Below are 23,370 nucleotides of genomic sequence, written 5' to 3'. Positions count from 1 at the left end.
AGAAAACAAAATTGTCCATTATAAACCTAAAAATTTATGCTAAATCAGAAAGAAAAGATTAAGAATCTTAGAAAAAACAACAAGAATTTGTAAAATGTTTCTTTCATTCTTTATCATTTGAATTAAGCTTTATTTCCATAAATTGAATTCCCTTATGTCATGATTAATACAGCTCATTTGAATTCCCATGAAAAATCTTATAAATCCTGAGATTATGAATGAGAATATTTTTACAGTTTCTTTGCCTTCTATACACAGGCCACATAAGTAGCCAAGACTTAAGATTTAGGATTATATACTGAAATGGCCTGCAGGAGGTAAGCAGGTCATGGGGTTCTGGTCAGTGGGGTTCATTCCTATTCTGCACAAGGCAGCCACCAGCCAGCTACTTCTGCAGATGTCAGGCATAACTGCAGACCCAGCATTGCCAAGCCTTCCTGCTTCTAAAAGAAACTAGAATCCATGTTTTCTACATGGAAATCTATGAGCTAAAAAGGAGATTGGTTCTGCAAAAGACCCTTTGAAGAGGATGAAAAGATAAGCTACAGATGAATAGAAAATATTTTCAAACCACATACCCAACAGAAGATTAGTGTCTAGACTACAGAATAAATGCTCACAACTCAACAGGACAAAAAAAAAGAAGAAAATGGGCAAAATACATGAACTAACATTTCACTGGAGAAGATTTAATATAAATGGCGAATGAGCAGGTAAAATGATATTTACCATCATTAGCTATTGCTGCTGCTGCGGCTACTAAGTCGCATCAGTCATGTCCGACTCTGTGCGACCCCATAGACGGCAGCCCACCAGGCTTCTCCGTCCATGGGATTTTCCACGCAAGAGTACTGGGGTGGGTTGCCATTGCCTTCTCCGATCATTAGCCACTAAGGAAATGCAATTTAAGACCATAATAAGATATCAATGGCTACTTATCAATATAGCTCATTAAAAAAAAAAGTCTTAACACAAATGCTGCAAGCATGCTGAGAAACTGCATCACATATATGCTGTTTTGGGGACATAAGATGGTACAGCCGTTCTGGAAATGTTTGGCAGTTTCTTATAAAACTGACATGCTATCATATGATCCAGCAATTACTCTCCCAGGACTTTATTCAAGAGAAAAGAAAACCCATATTCATGGGAAAACTCTTCATATCACAAAGGCAATAACAGTTTTGTTCTTAAGAGCAAAAATTGGAAGCACACCCAGTGTCATTCAACAGGCCAATGGTTAAACAGTGATACATCCCTGCTGTGGAGAATCCTATGACAATGAGAAAGAACCAACTACTGATACACACGACCACTCGGATGGCTCACAGAGGAGTTATGCTGAGGGGAAAAGCCGGTCACAAGAGGCACCACAGTGTACGTTCCACGTGTATGGCACTCTTGAAACAGCAAACTGACAGAGTGAAGACTAGCCCAGGAGGGCAGTGCAGGCAGCTTTGTGGAGGGCACTGCTCTCTGTATTGTCTGTAGGACACCACCCAGGTGACGCAACTGTGCAGACCTACACACACACACACACAGACACACACAAGAGCACCCAGGGAAAACTGGTGAAGTTTGAATGAGCTCTGTGGGCTGTCCCAGAGTCCTTTCTCCAGTTTTGAGATTATCCCATAATTAGGGAAATCGGGTGAAGGTACAAGGCCTCCTTGTAGATTTTACTACAATTTCCTGAATATCTATGATCATTTCAAAATAAAGTTTCTTTTTGTTGTTGTTGCTATTCTTGTTAAAAAAGAGATTGGCAACCCAGAGACAATGTGGAGGATACACAATAGGCATGCCAGTCTTTAGAGGGTCACCCGTGATGCAAGTAGGTGTGAGTGCACCGGCTTCTTACCTGAATCTGAGTTGCTTGAGAGTTCCCTGAATAACTGAATGAAGACGGGCATCTTCCCTGCTCCCTCAGTCAAGATAAACAGGCAGAAACCATGCTTCTTCTCACCTTTTCCATGAACACACTAACTACTTCCCTTAAAATCAACATAAATTATCAGCATTATCACCAATTGATCAACATCAGTTCATTTATCTCTGAATTTCTTCTTCAGGGAGGCAGCGTTATCAGTCTGGACAAACTGTCACCTTGCAAGCTGAAAGTCAACTTCAATTTTACAATTCTGTGATTCTATGAAAGGACTTAATCTGAAAATATTTTCAGTATTCTCCTCACACCTTTAAAAATGTGTTTTAAATAAAATGATGAGGCTTAAGGAATGTGCATCTCTTTTGAATTCCCCTTGATGTTCTGAGTACTTCCTGGTTTTTAACTCCAGACTCCCCTATCTATCTTGATATCAGGGCTAATTAATTTAACTGGTTGACTTAGTTGCCTTGTGTATAGAATGGAAGGTTTTAATTTAATTCATAAAGGAGCTACCATGATTAATTAGTTTAATCTTTTGAGCTTCTGACTGAAGTTGCTCAGTAGCAAACATTTGATCATATAAGGTAATTAAATTACGATGAAATAGTAATAGCAATTTACATCTCCTAACAGCTACTGGAATTAGGTACCTGTGTTGACACAAAAACACCAATAGTCCCACAATTCTCTACAGTTTCAGAGTGTTTTTTATCCAATTATATGGGAAGATTAAATAGGAAAAGGAGTACGTCAAGGCTGTATATTGTCACCTTGCTTATTTAACTTATATGCAGAGTACATCATGAGGAACGCTGGGCTGGAAGAAGCACAAGCTGGAATCAAGATTGCTGGGAGAAATATCAATAACCTCAGATATGCAGATGACACCACCCTTATGGCAGAAAGTGAAGAGGAACTCAAAAGCCTCTTGATGAAAGTGAAAGAGGAGAGTGAAAAGGTTGACTTGAAGCTGAACATTCAGAAAACAAAGATCATGGATCTGGTCCCATCACTTCAAGGGAAATGGAAAAACAGTGGAAACAGTGTCAGACTTTATTTTTTTTGAGCTCCAAAATCACAGCAGATGCTGATTGCAGCCATGAAATTAAAAGACGCTTACTCCTGGGAAGGAAAGTTATGACCAACCTAGATAGTGTATTAAAAAACAGAGACATTACTTTGCCAACAAAGGTTCGTCTAGTCAAGGCTATGGTTTTTCCCGTGGTCATGTATGGATATGAGAGTTGGACTGTGAAGAAAGCTGATTGCCGAAGAATTGATGCTTTTGAACTGTGGTGTTTGAGAAGACTCTTGAGAGTCCCTTGGAGTGCGAGGAGATCCAACCAGTCCATTCTCAAGGAGATCAATCCTGGGTGTTCATTGGAAGGACTGATGCTGAAACTGCAATACTTTGGCCACCTCATGCGACGAGTTGACTCACTGGAAAAGACTCTGATGCTGGGAAAGGTTGGGGGCGGGAAGAGAAGGGGACGACCGAGAATGAGATGGCTGGATGGCATCACCGACTCTGTGGACATGAGTTTGAGTGAACTCCAGGAGTTGGTGATGGTCAGGGAGTCCTGGTGTGCTGTGATTCATGGGGTCGCGGAGAGTCGGTCACGACTGAGCGACTGAACTGAACTGAACTGAAGTTATTTGATAAAATTTAATAAAAATGTGTGTGATATGTTGGGCTTCTAAAAGGTAAGTGATGGAAAAGGTAAGATATATAGTGTTCTTTCAAGCCTGCTATAATCTGTAGGGTGTTTCCCATTCACTTTTTTAAATAAAAGGACAAATCTGTAGTCATTTTGCACAGTGAGTTACATCCCTTTAGTTAATTGATTATGCTCTGTAACTATATGCTGAACCCATTTATAAAGGATTTTACTTCCTACTGGGTTTACAGCACAACTGAACCGAGCTATATCTTGCTCCCCATATTTTAACGATTCTTTTTTTCTGGTTACTTAAGAAATTACATATGTAAATGACGTGATAAATAATTGATGAACCGCCTAGCTTTGCTTCTAGTTACCAGTGATGCCATTCTTCCCAATGTATCTAGATAGCAGTTCTCTTCCCAGCAAGGTTTTCCTTGGCATTTTAAAAGATATTTTAGCTCCTGCAGTGACAAAGGCCTATTTAGAAACTGCAAGCATAATTTACTTATCTGACTTATGAAGCAATTTGTACAACCTACTATATTCATGCTAGATGGGAATGGATCTTTGTTAAGAAAACAAGGTTCTTTAACAATTGCAAAACTTCATATTGCTGCACTTTATGATGAAACAAAGCAGATGGGGCAATTATCCTTTGTGTTTTATTAAACCTTGATAGAACTGTTAGAGGTTAATGGAGCTATTATTTTTTCCACTGTCAAAACCTGCTTTAAAGCAAGATCAAGAGCACTCAGTGCCAGAAATCCAGCACACAACACAGCAGATGTGCCTTGTTTTAGCAGTTTTACAAATCACTTTGGTCTACCACCATTCAAATAAATCACCCATTAATACTAGGACAATAAAGCCCCCTAAAAACAAAACCTGATCATGGATGACATTTCCAGCAATGTAGTAACAAGCTTAGTGACTATAAAAATATTATTATAAAACAAAATGTGTGCTCTTTTTTGTAACTGGATAAAGCAAATCCTGTTAATTTTTGAAGACTATTCATGTGGGGATTCATAAAACAGTAATGTATCCAGTTACCTGGGGAAGTGTGGTCTGACGAAAATGCTGGCTGCAAGTTATTTCTAGAGTAAAGTTTCCGAGGTGGAAACCACACAAAGCATCATCTGCAGCGATGAGATTGAGGGTCGTGGTGTGACTTCTGCTCCCTGAGAAGCCTGTCTTAGCAGCCCTATTAAGGGAGTCACTCGAGTTTCTTAACAGCCTCACTCCATTCTCCTCCCCTCATCCCATCTCCCTCATGACCACGGCCCTCTTCAAGCTCCAAAGCCAGAGAAGCACCTGGAGAGTGGCAGGGCTGGCTTTCTCTGTGGTTTTTCAAATGCTCTTTCTGAAAGCCAGCATGTCCTAGTCATCAACTCAGTAACAAATAGATTCATCCAGCAGTGGCATAGTGGAAAATTAGAGTGTTGTATTTTCTAACCTACTAGAGCACAGAATCCAGACTGACAACGAGGTTTTACTACCAGACACTGTCACCTTGTTACAAAAACTTGAAAAAGACTAATTCCTCACGGTTTTAATGTTTCCTTCCATGCAACAGGTATAGAGATTCTAAGACTGTGGTATTTTATTTTTTTTTATTTTAATTTTAATTTTTTTTTAATTAGTTGTGACTCATTCATATACTACATATAATTTTGGTAATAAGAATGATTTTCTCTTAACCATTGCCAAGCACATGTCTATACATGAGAGACTTGACGGAATCAGTCACTGACAAGGTACAATATAGAAAACAGGGTGTCTTGGAAAATACGGTGTCTTGACTTGCAAAGGACATAATTTAATGTTGTTTAACATCCTGTCTATGGATTCTTACATAGTATGGGTTGACCTGCTACTATTCTGAAAGCTAATGAATTTCTATTTTTACTCAATGCTCAATAAGTGTTGCTATCTTTCTTATAACTCTCCAGGTCTGATAAATATTTACATGACTTGAATGACCAGGCGACTAATTTCCTCTAGGAAAAGAATGCATTTTGAACATCTCCATGACAGCTGTTTGTCTTTCCTCAAGGTTTTCATGCTGAAGGCATGAAGATGAATGGAGCAAGGAGACCTCACTGAGGAGAGTGTGACATCCCCTTACCACGCTTCTCCAGGCCTCCACACAACTAGGAAGCTCAGTCGTTCAATGGACAGTGTTCACTGAGCAACTGCTGTGTGCCTGAGCCTCTCTGCTGGGCACTTGGTAGGTCTTAGTGAAGAGAGCAGACAAAAATATCCTCCTTCAAAGAGTCAGTATTCTAACAGGGGGATTGGAAGAGAGAGGAAGTAAATGACAATGTATATGTATTCAATATACTATTATAATGATATATTATATAATACACATGTTATGTTATATCATATTTAATATATTTATATATAATTTATATACAATGTAGAATATACATATTTTACATAATATATCAATGTCATATTAATATGTAATATCCCTCACATTCACCTCCACATATTCATATAAATGCATATGCTAAATATGCACATATAACACATATAAATAAGAATGATATGTATGATGTGTATGTATGCATGTGCTCAGTCATGTCCAACTCTTTGCAACTTTATGGGTTGTAGCCCACTAGGCTCCTCTGTCCATAGGATTTCCAGGCAAGAATACTGGAGTGGAATGGCCATTCCCTTCTCCAGGGGATCTTCCCGACCCAGGGATTGAACCCATGTCGCCTGCACTGGCAGGCAGATTCTTTACCGCTGCGCTACCTGGAAGCCCATATGAATGACATACTGTGATAAATGATGCAGAGAAAAGCAGAACAGGTAACCAGAGGGGTAAAGTGATGCCTGGGCAAGGTGTGCAAAAGGGAGGCAGGGTGACCAGTGAGAGCCTAGGGATCAGCTAAGCTCTGAGCAGTGATGTGAAGGAAGGGAGAGACGAGGTGCCTTGGGGAGACCACCTCAGACTGAGGGGAAGAGCAACAGATACGAGGTGGGAGCCGTGAGAACTAGTCCTGAAGCTGGTGGACAAGGGCTGCGGGAGAACAGAAGGGGAGCGGGGTGGCGTGGTCCCATGGGTCTCCGTAAGGGGTCCCGTGGGTCTCTGTAGGGCTCACTTGGGTGGTGATGAGGATTCTGAGCGGAAGAGTGATGAGATTCCATGGATATGTCCTCCCGATCACTCTGGATGAAGTGTGGGGTCTCGACTGCAGGGAAATGGTCGGAGATAGGGATCTGGGGTTAGACTGGTGAGGAATGCACCTGAGAACAGCGGTGGTTTGGGGTGAAGAGGTGTGGCTGACTTCTGACATAGCTGGGGCAGCAGGCTGGCTGGTGTCTGGGGCAGGGATGGCGCCAGGCTCTGGGTCCTCAACAGGGAAGACCAGTGGCCTTTGTTCAGAGGGAGAGAGATGCTTATTACACTTGTGTGTGCAGATGCTGGGTGGGCAGGTGGATGCACCAGTGTGGAAATGGAGAGAGGTCTGGGGCCATTAATCAGAGATGTTTCATTCTGCTCCAGCAGTGGATCACACTGAAACTGCTTTCCAAATGGTGACTATTATTGGGATGCTTTGCCTTTACTTTAGCTCTCATTTTACCCCACCAAATGGGGATTAATGGTTTCTTTTTTTTCCCATTCCTTAGCTTGCACTAATCCCTGTTTACAGAGAGAGGGTTGAAAGGAGAGTCTTTTTCTGGGCGGAGTCCATTTTTTTGTGTGATTATGTTGCTAAGTCTGGAGGCTGACAGGAATGGAAGAAATTATGAAAGACAAGATTAACTCTTTTTTTTCCAATTAACACCCTGGAATGTAAGTAAAAATGGAATATTACATTCTAATATATTCCATTTTCTCTTAAATTATCCCAAACATAAGAAGACAAGGGCTGAATGTAGCGATTTTAGTGATAAGTGGATAACACAGCGTGACCTGGCACAGCTAGGACCGTCATTTATAAGGACGTAGTTTAGAAAGTGGATTAACCAGCCACACCATGTTAAGAAGCGAAATCAACCATTACATTCTTACAACTGCATCTTTAACTGGACAGTGTCGCTAAGGCATCATTTACACTGTTGCCCAAAAAATGGAACTGCAAAACTCATAAAATGTACCCTTCCAAATAACTGTGTCTGAGACAAAAGAGAAAGGCAATATATAATAAAAGACAATATTTGATCAATTGCTTTTCATTAACAGGCCTACTTGGCAATTTTGAATAAATATCATTCTGTTTCACTTCAGGTATTTTTTTCAGAGGTAGAAGAAAATTGATTGCCCATGGAAACAAAGGCAATGAAATAAATGGCTTATAGTCAAAAGTAGAAGAATTTTAGGGTCATTTATTTCATAGTACACTGTTGTTATTTTTTCCCAAGGGTTTATAACACAATACATTATATTTTCCCATTTTTCCACCGTGTTTCAATCAGCTTTACATTAAATAATGGCTCTGAACCAAATGTCCTATCCTGCTTGAGTATAAACTGTTGTAAGTGAAGATACTTAATACACAGCGTTTGCCATCAATTCTTCTGAGTGAGTTACAACAAATCAATATTGAATTTGTAAAGTCATTTGTCTTTAACTTTACACAGGGAGAACAATCTCTAGCTGAAAAATAACAACCAAGGCTTTTGTTTGTCCCTCTCCCTACAGAGTTTACATTTTTGAATTAGAAGGGCAGTAACTTATTACCTACCCTCCTGACTCTCACACTTAGGGCTGCTAACATTGTATTCTGTAGATAAGAACGTCAAGAAGAAAATGAAGGAGAAAGTAAGTCTACAGCTACCACCGTGTAAAAAGAAAAGCAATTTAAGAATCCTTTGGTACTGAGAGCTTCCAACCCCAGAATAAAGAGGAGCCCCCGACATTATTCAGGCATGCAAAGCAGATGGGAAGGAGCTGACTGAGTTATCCCAGGTACCCTTCTTTCTGTATGCTGCCCAGTTATACTGGGATCCTTTAAAACTTTAATTAACTAGACACTTAGAGCATTCTGCAGAATTAATACCTTGATTATCTTTGGAGTTTCCTGAAAACATCGTTAAACAATAATAAATGAAATTGATGAAAAACTAAATTTGTAACTCATTTAATTCTAAGAGATGATGTAGAAAATGGCCCTCACTACATAGACGAGTTGAAATGTCTACACAGCCTTTCAGGTCACTCCACCTTTCATGGTTAAATTGATGCATGTTAAGGATTAGAGTGAGTTGCTGAGGTTTAATTGGTAACATGAAGTCAGGTCAGGATGGAGGAACAAATTGACTTAGTGATTCCAGGGCAAAATCCACAAATGATTCATCAGATTTCATTGAGAGGCATAAAAGAGAAAATATGTAGGGCTTTTGCTCCACAACATGGATATTTTTCCTTCTTGATTTATTTAATCATCAAACACTTGCTAAGTGCTTGTTAGCTTGGGTTATATTCCGTTTAATATATATTCCATGGTGTGTGTGTGTGTGTGTGTTAGTTGCTCAGTCATGCTCGACTCTGCAACCCTAGGGACTGTAGCCCACCAGGCTCCTTTGTCTATGGAACTTTTCAGGCAAGAATACTGGACTGGGTTGCCATTCCCTTCTCCAGGGGATCTTCTTGACCCAAGAATGAACCTGCATCTCCTGCACTGGCAGGCAGATTCTTTACCACTGAGCCATCCCGGAACCCCATTGTGTATGTACAACCACTTCTTGAGCAAACTCTGAGACAGTAGAGGACAGAGAAGCCTGGCAAGTTACCGTCCATGGGGTCGCAAAGATTTGGGCACGACTTAGCAACAGAACAACAAAAACAAATACCACTTCTTTATCTATTCATATGTCAACATTTAGGTAGTTTCCATGTGTTGGCTATTGCAAACAGCGATGGAAGGGGGATAGACTGGGAGGTTTGAATCAACTTGTACACGTTACTATATTTAAAATAGATAACTAACAAAGGCTCGGTATAGACCGGGGAACTCTGCAGAAAAAGGAAAAGAATTTGAAAAAAATAGATCCATGTATATGCATAATGCGATCACTTTGGTCTACAACTGACACTAACAATATTGTCAGCTGACTATACTCTAATACACTGGAAGCATTCAGAGGAAGAGGCCCGCTGCTCTTGTCAGTCACTCCTGCCATTCTGCAAGCAAACTAGCTCTGCACCTGTGACGGGCAGCAGGTGCAGGCTTTGATCGGGGGAAGGGAAGTGGGAAGGGGGGTCAGTGGATAATCACACAGCCTCTGTGATTTCTTACTCTGTGAGGAGTCTCAGGAAGAAGACAGACTCATAAACAAAAATGTCCGGGTAGGAAAAAAAAAAAAAAAACAACTATCAAAATAGAGGTCCACACAGATGAGGTGGACCAACAGCGAACCATAGCAGTCAGATCCCATGCTAAGCATTTCTGTATTTCCTTACATCCTTTCCCAAACCCTCAGTGGGGAGGAATTGAGGTCCAGAGCGAGCTACGTTCTCTGTGCCCTAGAGGACTATATACTTAGATTTAACCTCAAGAACATCAGAGGCTGCTGTCTCCAAGAAAAATCCCACACTCAGGGTAAACTGCAAGTGAAGAAAAGTGAAAGTGAAGTGTCAGTCCCTTAGTCACGTCTGACTCTTAATCCCATGGACTGTAGCCTGCCAGGCTCCTCTGTCCATGTAATTCTCCAGGCAAGAATACTGGAGTGGGTTGCCATTCCCTTCTCCAGGGGATCTTCCCGATCCAGCGATCAAACCTGGGTCTCCAGCATTGCAGGCAGATTCTTCACCCTCTGAGCCACCAGGGAAGCCCAGAAATATAGAGACCATGGCTTATTGAATGGCTTGAAAAAATGAGACAAGTACCAAAGACACCATGTTTAATATAAATACTGAATGTAAATAAATCAGATAATCTGTATATAAGAGTGTCAGCAACTGACATGCCTGCAGCCAGCCTCACTGTGTCTATAAAATACATGCATGACCTTCGTGCGCCCCTTCCCACCCCATCACAATGGGAAGGGGGTCACTGCTTCCTAGGAAAAGGTTGTGTCCTAGATGGGGCTTTAGGGGCTCCGTGTCCCGGGCTCACCTCCTGTGAGGAGTCAAACTATTTCCTAAGATCTTAGAAAACAAGGTCAATGCTCTGGACCCTACCTCTCCTCTGGCAAGTAAGATCCACGTTGTTTGAATTCTTGGCTGACCTACTATGTGCAATCATTCCTTCTTCTCTTTATGTACAGCAAATTCCTAATGGGTGTGGTTGCAGAATGCCTACTCCCTGCCCTCTACTGGAACAGGCAGTTATAAACACCATGCTTCATCTGCTGCTGCTGCTGCTGCTGCTAAGTCACTTCAGTCATGTCCGACTCTGTGTGACGCCATAGACAGCAGCCCACCAGGATCCCCCGTCCCTGGGATTCTCCAGGCAAGAACACTGGAGTAGGTTGCCATTTCCTTCTCCAATGTATGAAAGTGAAAGTGAAGTCACTCAGTCATGTCCGACTCCTAGCGACCCCATGGACTGCAGCCTACCAGGCTCCTCCATCCATGGGACTTTCCAGGCAAGAGTACTGGAGTGGCTTGCCATTGCCTTCATCTACTCAACAGGAATCATTACCATTTTACTTTTATAAATGATGCAACTTGGATTTGAATACAATCAACACTCTCACAGCTATTGAATTCTTGTCTCTCCAGCTTCAAAGTCTGTGTCCTTTTTTCTCTGTAGCACTTAATTTAGTTTCCTCAGACACACCTTCCGTGGGAATAACATATTACCATTTATTACAAAGCTGATCTTAGAAGGCTTGAAGTTTCCTCAGTTCTTCATTTCCTCTAATGATTAATTTTCAAGTCTAAGAAAAAACGTGGTGTAATACTGTTGGGAGAAAGGACGGAATGCTTTCTAATACCAGTGAGTTATGACTCATTTGTCAATTTGTATTCAGATAAGGACCCAGACATACTTATTTTCTTTTCACAGAAAAGCTCCTGCTTGAACGTGGCACTAAGAGATGCACTTGATGTTTGCCTGTTCTGGCCTCGGACCTCATGTCGATTTGATGGAAGGGTTCACTCAGTACATAGTCCTATGTTTCTATGGGAAACTTCTGCAAGGTTTTTATCCATAAAAAAAAATCAACTGCAAAATAATTATAAACACCACATCCCCCATTTTAGGAAACATTCTGAACTAAAAACTAACAACAGCAAAATACTAAACCTTTATTTTGAAAAAATCACTTGCTTTCTTCTTGTCCTATGGTCGTTTTCTTCCTTCATTAAGCCCAGTTTAGTTTGAATAATACCGCCCATAATCATCAAAAAGGGAGTATATGCTTGAGTGTATACTAGAACTGGGATCAAAACACCTGAGGGTGGGACAGCTACTTAATAGAGAGCTCTGGAAGGTCCAGTCTCAGACAGAGGCCATGAGGGCAGAGGGCACAGGCAGGCAGAGATACATTTAGAATTAAAATGAATACACACTCTCTCCAAATAGAGTGAAGTTAGTCCAGACTCTCTCTCCCAGATAATACTTTTGATGGTAGGAGAGCAGAACGAGATGCAGTGGGGAAGGCAGTTTAGAGAAGCACTTCTCCAGAAGCACTCCCCTCTAATGGACACATCCATCCTCATACAGAGAGAGGGTGACTTACAGACAGAGTTCTTATGGCTGCTATCCTTGCTGGGCATCACCTTGACTCCTCTTGACTTCAATTCAATCGCCTTTTTCACTGGAAGAAACAAAAGAAAAAAAGTTATTAGCTAAGACTCAGAGCAATATCGTGAAACTGCATTTTATCTTCACAGCATCTTTAGTCATAACTGCTTTCTTACCAACCCCTGGAATATGAGACATGTTCTAAGGGGTGAATGATGCAAACTAAACCAAGTACAAGAGCTTGTGAATAATTAATGCAAGGCTATCTGCCAGCAAGACCGTATCTTATAATCACAGTGTTAGAAGCAAAAATAATATGTGGTGAGATTATCGTCTACATCCAAACCTGCTTCCCACCACTTTCTAATCCTGTTACATTCATGAAAAATTTTGAGGACAGATAAAAGATATTTGTTTATTCATCTAGTCATTTAATCACTCAAAATTTAACAAATATTCATTGGTGGGGAGCTAGTATGAGGAAATCCTGTTCTGAGTGCTTGGAATAAAATGCTAAATAAGAGGACATCAGTAATTTTAGACTCTCATAACCTATAGGCAATATAAAATACATATATGGTATTAATTTCTAAAATTATAGTTCTTAACTGTAAATGTTTCTTGATTTTTCTAAGCCCTACATCAAATATTTTAAGAAATTCTACTTCTCTGCTCATTTCTCGGGGGAAAAAGTGGGAAGACATTTGTGGGATGAAACTAGAAAATGAAATTTTAATATGAAACAATTTTCTTTAAACATCAAACTTATATTTTATTAAATTAAAAACATAGCAAATATTTATGATTTACATGCTTACATATGATTTACATACATGGACCTAGAGTCCCATGAAGCTCTGGGTTCAAATCTTTGCTCACAAACTGGTATCTATGTTGCCTGTGTAAGTTAACTCAGAGCCTGTCAATTTATCTGTAAAAGGGGTGTGATGGTTAGTTTATATGTCAACTTGACTGGGGCACAGAGTGCCCAGATATCTTGTCAAATGTTTTCCTGGATGTTTCTGTGAAGGTGGTTTTGGGAAGAGAGTAAGTATTCAATCCATAGACTGAGTAGAGCAGCTTGCCCCTCTCCAGGTGGCTGGACCTCATCTAATCAGCTGAATATCTGAATAGAACACAAAACTGACACTTTCCTGAGCAGGAGAGAATCCTTCCTGCCTGACTGCCTTTGTTCTGGGTTATGCTCTTTGCTTTGGAGCCAATTCATAATCATTACACAAGCATAATGGCAAGCTGGTATTGAAAGTGAAAGTTGCTCAGTCGTGTCTGACTCTTTGCAACCCCATGGACTATACAGTTCATGGAATTCTCCAGGCCAGAATACTGGAGTGAGTAGCCTTTCCTTTCTCCAGGGGATCTTCCCAACCCAGGGATTGAAAGCGGGTCTCCTGCATTGAAGGCAGATTATTTACAAACTGAGCTATCAGGGAAGCCCAAGCTGGTATTATTTCTACCTGAAAGCCCACTGGATTATTTTTCAAAATATTTTTTATAATTTTTATTTTTTTTAATTATGAAAGCATAATAATACATTTGCAGGAGACTTGAAAAATACAGAACAAGATTACAGATAGTTCTGCTATATACTACAATTATTTTTTTTCAGTAGACAAATTAAGACTTTTAGTTGGAGTTTCTATCTCAAACTCTCAAAAATTAACAGTATGAAAACAGAGAGAAGTAGAAGGATACAGTAGACCTGAAAAGCATTATGAACCAATTCAACATGATTAAGATTTATACAATGTCCACACAACATCAGGGTACAAATTCTATTCAAGCTCCCATATACTATAAACCAGGAGATATTGGAACATATCTAGACACATAAAACTAGGTCTAAAAATTTCACGGTCTAAAGGTGTTGAAATCAGGCACTCTGTTCTCTTATCACTGTGGAATTATGTTAGAAATCAGTACATCACGAGAAACGCTGGGCTGGATGAAGCACAAGCTGGAATCAAGATCGAACGGAGAAATATCAATAACCTCAAATATGCAGATGACACCACCCTTATGGCAGAAAGCAAAGAACTAAAGAGCCTCTTGATGAAAGTGAAAGAGGAGAGTGAAAAAGTTGGCTTAAAACTCGACATTCAGAAAACTAAGATCACCGCATCTGGTCCCGTCACTTCATGGCAAATAGATGGGGAAACAGTGGAAACAATGACAGACCACTTTTGGGGGCTCCAAAATAACTACAGATGCTGACTGAAGCCATGTAAGTAAAACATGCTTGCTCCTTGGAATAAAAGTTATGATCAACCTAGACAGCATGTTAAAAAGCAAAGACATTACTTTGCCAACACAAAGTCCGTCTAGTCAAAACTATGGTTTTTCCAGTAGTCATGCATGGATGTGAGAAAGCTGAGCACTGAAGAGCTGATGGTTTTGAACTGTGGGTGTTGGAGAAGACTTTGGATAGTCCCTTGGACAACAAGGAGGTCCAACCAGTCCATCCTAAAGGAGACCAGTCCTGGGTGTTCATTGGAAGGACTGATGCTGAAGCTGAAGCTCTAATACTTTGGCCACCTGATGCGAACAACTGACTCATTTGAAAAGACCCTGATGCCAGGAAACATTGATGGCAGGAGGAGAAGGGGATGACAGAGGATGAGATGGTTGGATGGCATCACCAACTCAATGGACATGAGTTGGAGCAAGCTCCAAGAGTTGGTGTGGACAGGGAGGCCTGGCGTGCTGCAGTCCATGGGGTTGCAAAGAGTTGGACATGGCTGAGTGACTGAACTGAACTGATGCTAGAAATCATTATCAAAGGATATTTGAAAAGATCCCACATATTTTCAAGTGCAGTGCGACATTTATCAAGAGAGATCTTCGACTTAACCATTGAAAGCTTCAAGAAGGTTAAAAGAGTGAAAAAACACAGAAGATGATTACAGAGAAGAAAGCATTTAAATGGGAAATTAATGTCAAAGATACTTAAAGTATCCTTGATTTTTAAAACATATTCTTATTTGCATGATCTCTTTGTTTCCATGACTCTGCCTGTTTAGCTGAACCCAGGAGTGATGAGTGGAATATTCCCTTCTTCACATAATGCAACAGGGTCTGGCCTTGGATTTTGAATCCTGGTCCCATTCATCTAGTCATGTGGCCTGACAAAACATGTAAATGTTGTTTATGTGCGTTGTCAAATCTTTGCACATGAGTTCTTCTGCTATGTATTTCACAAGGGAAATCAGAATGGTGAAGGGACTTTACATACCTTGAAGAGCTCACTGAGGAAGTTAGTCCTGTGTGATTCTAACTGATCATTCTGACCAGTGCCATGGCTAAACTGTGGGACTCCTGAGTGGACAGTACTCCTGGCGGACATGGGGTGCCCCCCACTGATGGCTCCACATGGAAGCAGTGGCCAGTGGCGGTTGCTTGCTGCCAGCCCCCTCAGGGGACCCTCAGGGACAGATCATATCAGGGACCACCCCATGGTCCCTGGGATGGGGTATTCCATCCCCATGGGATGGCGTGCAGTTCCAGAACTGTTTCCAAGGGCCCTGGCATCACTGAAGCCATCTGGATGAACCCACATGCAGCCCATGCAGGAACCCACTGTCCCCACTGAGGAGGCATGGTCTCTGAGCCAGCAAGCCTTGATGTCTCTCCCATGACACCCAACTTCTGCGCTGAAACAACTCTATTTTGAAGTTACTCAGGAGAGAGAAGACAAATGCACAATAAATAACGAAGACAGCAATCGATGCAAGATAATAAAGAGCAGAAAACTCAAAGCAAATGTCACCCAAAATAAACAGATAAAACAAACAGGACTTGATGCTCTCAGGAAAAAAAAAAAAAAAGAGTAGCCTTCAGGGTGCAATAAAAGTATCTGAATATATAAGACTCTCCGTTCCGTTCAGTCACTCAGTCGTGTCCGACTCTTTGCGACCCCGTGGACTGTAGCCTACCAGGCTTCTCCGTCCATGGGATTCTCCAGGCAAGAATACTGGAGTGGGTTACTGTTTCCTTCTCCAGGGGATCTTCCCGACCCAGGGATCGAACCCGGGTCTCCCGCATTGGAGGCAGACACTTTAACCTCTGAGCCACCATGGAAGCCCATATAAGACTTTAGGGAGAGTCTAATAAATTTTGTAATTTTGCAAGTGACTATGTAGCTGAGTGAAGCTAGGGAATTCACCAGGAAAGTTTGTTTGTTTTTCCAGTATGATGGAGGCTGCTGTACTTGCTACCCTCCTCTGATTTCTGGATGGTTTTAATACATCCTGTTACTGGACAGTCCTGGTTCTTGGCAATGTGGTAAAGAAACGGAAGAGACCCTCTTCAAAGGGTCTCTCCCTCATCACCCCTGAGGCCCCTCCCGTTGTCGAACCAGAGTCCTCCTCCCTCCCTACCCCTCAGGGCTGGGGAGACAGGTGAGGGAGAGGGTAGCTCATGCAGACAGTTGCCTCCTCAGAGAAACCAGTGACCCAGAACCAATTCCTCCATCGCCCTGCTCTTTCCCATGAGTGCCTAGACAACTGGTTCTCAAAGTTGGAAAGAGTGATAAAACACTCTTCCTGAGCCATAAAAATCCTAAGTTACTAAACGCAGAGGCAGAAGTCATTGAGAAACCTCTCAAACTACGGAGGAAACTGTTTCACATATATATATCAACTGCTGACAAATCTAAAGAAACCAGAGTTTGGAATTAAAAATATAAGCCCTTTTTTGCTGTCTCGTATACGGGGTTATCCTGTACTGGGATGAATCAGAGGGATGGGATAGGGAGGGAGGTGGGGGGAGGTTCAAGATGGGAAACACATGTACACCCAGGGTAGATTCATGTCAATGTACAGCAAAACCAATACAATAATGTAAAGTAATTAGTCTCCAATTAAAATAAGTAAATTAAAAAAAGTATAAGCCCTGTTTATTGGTCATGTTATTAACTCAGAGTGTTATTGCAATTTTATTAAAATTTCTTCAGGCTGAAAATCCCATCTAAGTGGCTTATCAAAAGAATATTCACTGTTATTGATAACAATGATAGTGAAATCCTTGGAGAGGCTTTGTATTGCAAGAGCTCACCACACACACACACTTTCACATTTATGTTACATATTATATAATTTATGTTATATTTATATATATACATATATACTATATAATTATATATGTAAATGTTTACGTATATTATTATTGCATACTTAAATATTTTACACATTTATTATATAAAATAAGAGTCTAAAATATTTATGTATATAAAATACATAAATTAATCTATGAGCTTTCTTATAGTTAGAAATGTTCTTGTTATCTAACATTTGCCTTATAATTATTTAATCAAAGCTTTCTATTACATTTGATAAGTAAGCAATTATAGGCCATAAGCTATTAATTTTTTATATTTACATTGTCTTTTTATATTATCATATTACTAGCTATGACATTTCAAACTCCCTTATTTATGTTAACTTCTTTTTATGGGGGTTATTATTTTTTGTTTGATTGTTTTCTGTCAAACCTCAACATGAATCAGCCATAGGTATACATATAACCCCTCCCTTTTGAACCTCCCTCCCCATTCCACCCCTCTAGGTTGATACAGAGCCCCTGTTTGAGTTTCCTGAGCCATACAGCAAGTTCCCGTTGGCTGTCTATTTCACACATGGTAATGTAGGTCTCCATGTTACTGTCTCCATACATCTCACCCTCTCCTCCCCTCTCCTTACGTCCATGAGTCTGTTCTCTAGGTCTGTTTCTCCACTGGTGCCCTGTAAATAAATTCTTCAGAACCATTTTTCTAGATTCCGTATATATGCATTAGAATATATTTTTTCTTTATGACTCACTTCACTCGGTATAATAGGTTCCAGGTTCATCCACCTCATCAGAACTGACCCAAATGTGTTCCTTCTTATGGCTGAGAAATCTTCCATTGTGTATATGTACCACAACTTCTTTATCCATTTATCTGTCTATGGACATCTAGGTTGCATCCATGTTCTCAGTTCAGTTCAGTTCAGTCGCTCAGGCGTGTCCGACTCTTTGTAACCCCAGGAATCACAGCATGCCAGGCCTCCCTGTCCATCACCAACTCCCGGGGTTCCTGTGGGTTCACTCAAACTCATTTCAATGTTCTACCTATTGTAAATAGTGTTGCAATGAACACTGGGATACATGTGTCTTTTTCTACTTTGGTTTCCTCAGGGTATATGCCTAGGAGTGGGATTGCTGGGACATATGATGGTTTTATTCCTAGTTTTTTAAGGAATTTCCATACCATCTTCCATAGTGGCTGTATCAATTACATTCCAAGCAACAGTGCAAGAGCATTCCCTTTTCTCCACACCCTCTCCAGCATTTGTCTGTAGACTTTTTGATGATGGCCATAGTGACTGGTCTGAGGTGGTATCTCATTGTGGTTTTGATTTGCATTTCTCTAATAATGAGTACACGATGGTGTACTCACCTAGAGCTAGACATTTTGGAATGTGAAGTCAAGTGGGCCTTAGAAAGCATCCCTACGAACAAAGATCATGGAGGTGATGGAATTTCAGTTGAGCTATTTCAAAATCTGAAAGATGATGCTGTGAAAGTGCTGAACTCAATATGCCAGCAAATTTGGAAAACTCAGCAGTGGCCACAGGACTGGATAAGGTCAGTTTTCATTCCAATCCCAAAGAAAGTCAATGCCAAAGAATGCTCAAACTACCACACAATTGCACTCATCTCACATGCTAGTAAAGTCATGCTCAAAATTTCCAAGCCAGACTTCAGCAACATGTGAACCGTAAACTTCCAAATATTCAAGCAGGTTTTAGAAAAGGCAGAGGAACCAGAGATCAAATTGCCAACATCTGCTGGATCATGGAAAAAGCAAGAGAGTTCCAGAAAAATATCTATTTCTGCTTTATTGACTATGCCAAAGCCTTTGACTGTGTGGATCACAATAAACTGTGGAAAATTCTGAAAGAGATGGGAATACCAGACCACCTGACCTGCCTCTTGAGAAACCTGTATGCAGGTCAGGAAGCAACAGTTAGAACTGGACATGGAACAACAGACTGGTTCTAAATAGGAAAAGGAGCACATCAAGGCTGTATATTGTCATCCTGATTATTTAACGTATATGCAGAGTACATCATGAGGAATGCTGGGCTGGAAGACGCACAAGCTGGAATCAAGATTGCTGGGAGAAATATCAATAACCTCAGATATGCAGATGACACCACCCTATGGCCGAAAGTGAAGAGTAACTAAAAAGCCTCTTGATGAAAGTGAAAGAAGAGAGTGAAAAAGTTGGCTTAAAGCTCAACATTCAGAAAACTAAGATCATGGCATCTGGTCCCATCACTTCATGGGAAATAGATGGAGAAACAGTGAAAACAGTGTCAGACTTTATTTTGGGGGGCTCCAAAATCACTGTGGATGTTGATTGTAGCCATGAAATTAAAAGACTTTACTCATTAGAAGGAAAGTTATAACCAACCTAGATAGCATATTAAAAAACAGAGACATTACTTTGCCAGCAAAGGTCCATCTAGTCAAGGTTATGGTTTTTCCAGTGGTCATGTATGGATGTGAGAGTTGGACTGTGAAGAAAGCTGATCACCGAAGAATTGGTGCTTTTGAACTGTGGTGTTGGAGAAGACTCTTCAGAGTCCCTTGGACTGCAAGGAGATCCAACCAGTCCATTCTAAAGGAGATCGGTCCTGGGTGTTCATTGGAAGGACTGATGCTAAAGCTGAAACTGCAATACTTTGGCCACCTGATGTGAAGAGTTGACTCACTGGAAAAGACTCTGACGCTGGGAGGAATTGGGGTCAGGAGAAGGGGACGACAGAGAATGAGATGGCTGGATGGCATCACCGACTAGATGGAGGTGAGTTTGATTGAACTCTGGGAGTTGGTGATGGACAGGGAGGCCTGACGTGCTTTGATTCATGGGGTCGCAAAGAGTCAGACACAACTGAGCAACTGAACTGAAGTGACCTGAATAATGAGCAATGTTGAACATATTTTCATGTGTTTGTTAGCCATCTGTATGTCTTCCTTGGAGAAAAGTCTGTTTAGGTCTTTCTCCCACTTTTAGATTAGGTAGTTTGTTTTTTGGCATTGAGTCATGTGAGCTGCTTGTATGTTTTGGAAATTAATCCTTTGTCAGTTGTTTCATTTGCTATTATTTTTTTCCCATTCTGAGGGTCGTCCTTTCACCTTGCTTATCGCTTGCTTTGCTGTGCCACAGATTTTAAGTTTAATCAGGCCACACTTGTTTACTTTTGTTTTTATTTCCATTATCCTAGGAGGTGGGTCATATAGGATCTTGCTTTGATTTATGCCATTGAGTGTTCTGCCTATGTTTTCCTTAAAGATTTTTATAGTTTCTCCTCTTAGTTTTATGTCTATAATCCATTTTGAGTTTATCTTTGTGTATGGTATTAGGAAATGTTCTAATTTATTTCTTTTACATGTAGCTGTCCAGTTTTCCCAGCACCATTTATTGAAGAGGCTGCCTTTGACACGTTGTATATTCTTGCCTCCTTTGTCAAAAATAAGTTTCCCATAGGTGCGTGGATTTATTTCTGGGCTTTCTCTCTTGTTCCATTGTCTATATTTCTGCTTTTGTGCCAGAACCATACTGTCTTCATGACTGTAGTTTTGTAGTATAATCTGAAGTCAGGAAGGTTGATTCTTCCAGCTCCATTCTTCTTTCTCAAGACTGTTCTGGCTATTCAGGGTCTTTTGTGTTTCCATATGAATTGTGAAATTTTTGGTTCTAGTTCTGTGAAAAATGCCGTTGGTAATTTGATAGGGATCACAATGAATCTGTAGATTGCATTTGGTAGTATAGTCATTTTCACAATATTGATTCTTCCTACCCAGGAACATGGAACATCTCTCCATCTGTTTATGTCATCTTTGATTTCTTTCATTAATGTCTTATAATTTTCTGTGTACAGGTTTTTTGTCTCCTTAGGCAAGTTTACTCCTAGATATTTAATTTTTTTGTTGCAGTGGTGAATGGGATTAATTCTTTAATTTCTCTTTCTGATTTTTCACTGTTAGTATATAGAAATGCAAGTGATTCCTGTGTATTGATTTTGTATCCTGAAACTTTGCTAAATTCACTGATTAGCTGTAGCAATTTTATGATGCTATCTTTAGGGTTTTCTATGTACAGTGTCATGTCATCTGCAAACAGTGAGAGTTTACTTCTTCTTTTCTGATCTGCATTCCTTTTATTGCTTTTTCTTCTCTGACTGCTGTAGCTAGGACTTCCAGAACTATGTTGAATAATAGTGGTGAAAGTGGACATCCTTGTCTTGTTCTTGATCTAGTGTGGAATGCTTTCAGTTTTTCACCATTGAGAATAATGTTTACTGGAGGCTTATCATATGTGGCCTTTACTATGTTGAAGTAGGTTCCTTCTATGCCCATTTTTGAAGAGTTTTAATCGTAAATAGATGCTGATTTTTTTCAAAGGTTTTTTCTGCACCTATGGAGATTATCATATTGTTTTTATCTTTCAATTTGTTAGTATGGTGTATGACATTGATTGATTTGCATATACTGAAGAATCCTTGCATCCCTGGAATAAACACAACTTGATCATGGTGTAAGAGCTTTTTGATGTGTTGCTAAATTCTGTGTGCTAAAATTTTGTTGAGGATTTTTGCATCTATGTTCATCAGTGATATTCGCCTGTAGCTTTCCTTTTTCGTGTTGTCTTTGGTTTCGGTATCAGGATGATGGTGGCCTCGTAGAATGAGTTTGGAAGTGTTCCTTCCTCTGCAATTTTTTGAAAGAGTTTTAGAAGGATAGGCATTGTCTCTTCTCTAAATGTTTGATAGAATTTTCTTGTGAAGCCTTCTGGTCCTGGGCTTTTGTTTTTGGGAGATTTTTGGTCAGGCTTCCCTGGTGGCTCAGACAGTAAAGCATCTGCCTACAATGTGGGATACCTGGGTTCGATCCCTGGGTTGGGAAGATCCTCTGGAGAAGGCAATGGCAACCCATCCCAGTATTCTTGCCTGGAAACTCCCATGGATGGAGGAACATGAAGGGCTACAGTCCATGGGGTCACAAAGAGTCAGACACAACCGAGAGACTTCACTTTCTTTCAGTTTCTTTCTGATCACAGCTTCAATTTCAGTGCTTGTATTTGGGTTTTTTATAATTTCTATTTCTTCCTGGTTCAGTCTTGAAAGATGGGACTTTTCTAAGAATCTGTCCAGGTTATCCATTTTATTGCCATATAGTTGTTCATAAAATCTCTTATAATCCTTTGTATTTCTGCATTGCCTGCTGTAACCGCTCCTCTTTAATTTCTAATTTTGTTGATTTGATTCTTCTTTTTTTCTTGATGATTCTGGCTAAAGGCTTGTCAATTTTGTAAGAACCAGCTTTTAGTTTTAGTATTTGTTACTATTGTTTCTTTCATTTCTTTTTCATTTATTTCTGCTTGGATCTTTATGATTTATTTCCTTCTACTAATTTTGGTTTTTTTTTTGTTGTTGTTGTTGTTTTTCTTCTTATTTTTCCACTGTTTCAGGTGTAAAGTTAGGTTGTATATTCAATGTTTTTCTTGTTTCTAGAGGTAGGATTGTATTGCTATAAGAACTCTTAGAATTGCTTTTGCTGCATCCTATATGTTTTGAGTTGTCATGTTTTCATGTCATTTGTTTCTAGAAAATTTTTATTTCCCTTTTCATTTCTTCAGTAACCTGTTGGTTATTTAGAAATGTGTGGTTTAATCTCCATGTGTTTGTGTTTCTTACTGCTTTATTTCTTTAATTGATATCTAGTCTCATAGCATTGTGGTCACAGAAGATGCTTGATATAATTTCAATTTTCTTAAATTTACTGAGGTTTGATTTGTGACCCAAGATGTGGTCTATCTTGGAGAATGTTCCATGTACACTTGAGAAGGTGTATTCCTCGACATTTGGATGGAATGTCCTGAAGGTATCAATGAGATCCATCTCATCTTATATATCATTTAAGATTTGCATTTCCTTATTAATTTTCTGTTTTGAAGATCTGTCCATTAGTGTGAGTTGGGGTGTTAAAGTTCTACTATTATTGTGTTACTGTCAATTTCTCCTTTTATGTCTGTTAGTGTTTGTCTTATGTATTGAGGTGTTCCTATGTTGGATGTATAGATATTTGCAATTGTTATGTCTTCCTC

General features: G+C 40.1%; 1 protein-coding gene across 1 annotated transcript in view; it reads right to left on the bottom strand.

Moving 5' to 3' along the window:
* The window catches only part of CSMD1 (CUB and Sushi multiple domains 1), a 1,848,896-nt gene that overhangs the window by 704,964 nt on the left and 1,120,562 nt on the right, over positions 1-23,370 (bottom strand). The window contains exon 8 of the mRNA XM_088832674.1: positions 12,196-12,273. Coding sequence (XP_088688800.1) covers positions 12,196-12,273 — 78 coding nt within the window. The remainder of the gene's footprint in view (positions 1-12,195; positions 12,274-23,370) is intronic.

Source organism: Moschus berezovskii, chromosome 26, assembly GCF_049115385.1.
Source record: "Moschus berezovskii isolate FMDL1 chromosome 26, NW_MosBer_1.0, whole genome shotgun sequence".
In the NCBI taxonomy this organism is placed as follows: Eukaryota; Metazoa; Chordata; class Mammalia; order Artiodactyla; family Moschidae; genus Moschus; species Moschus berezovskii.
This window is presented reverse-complemented; position numbering and strand designations above follow the sequence as displayed.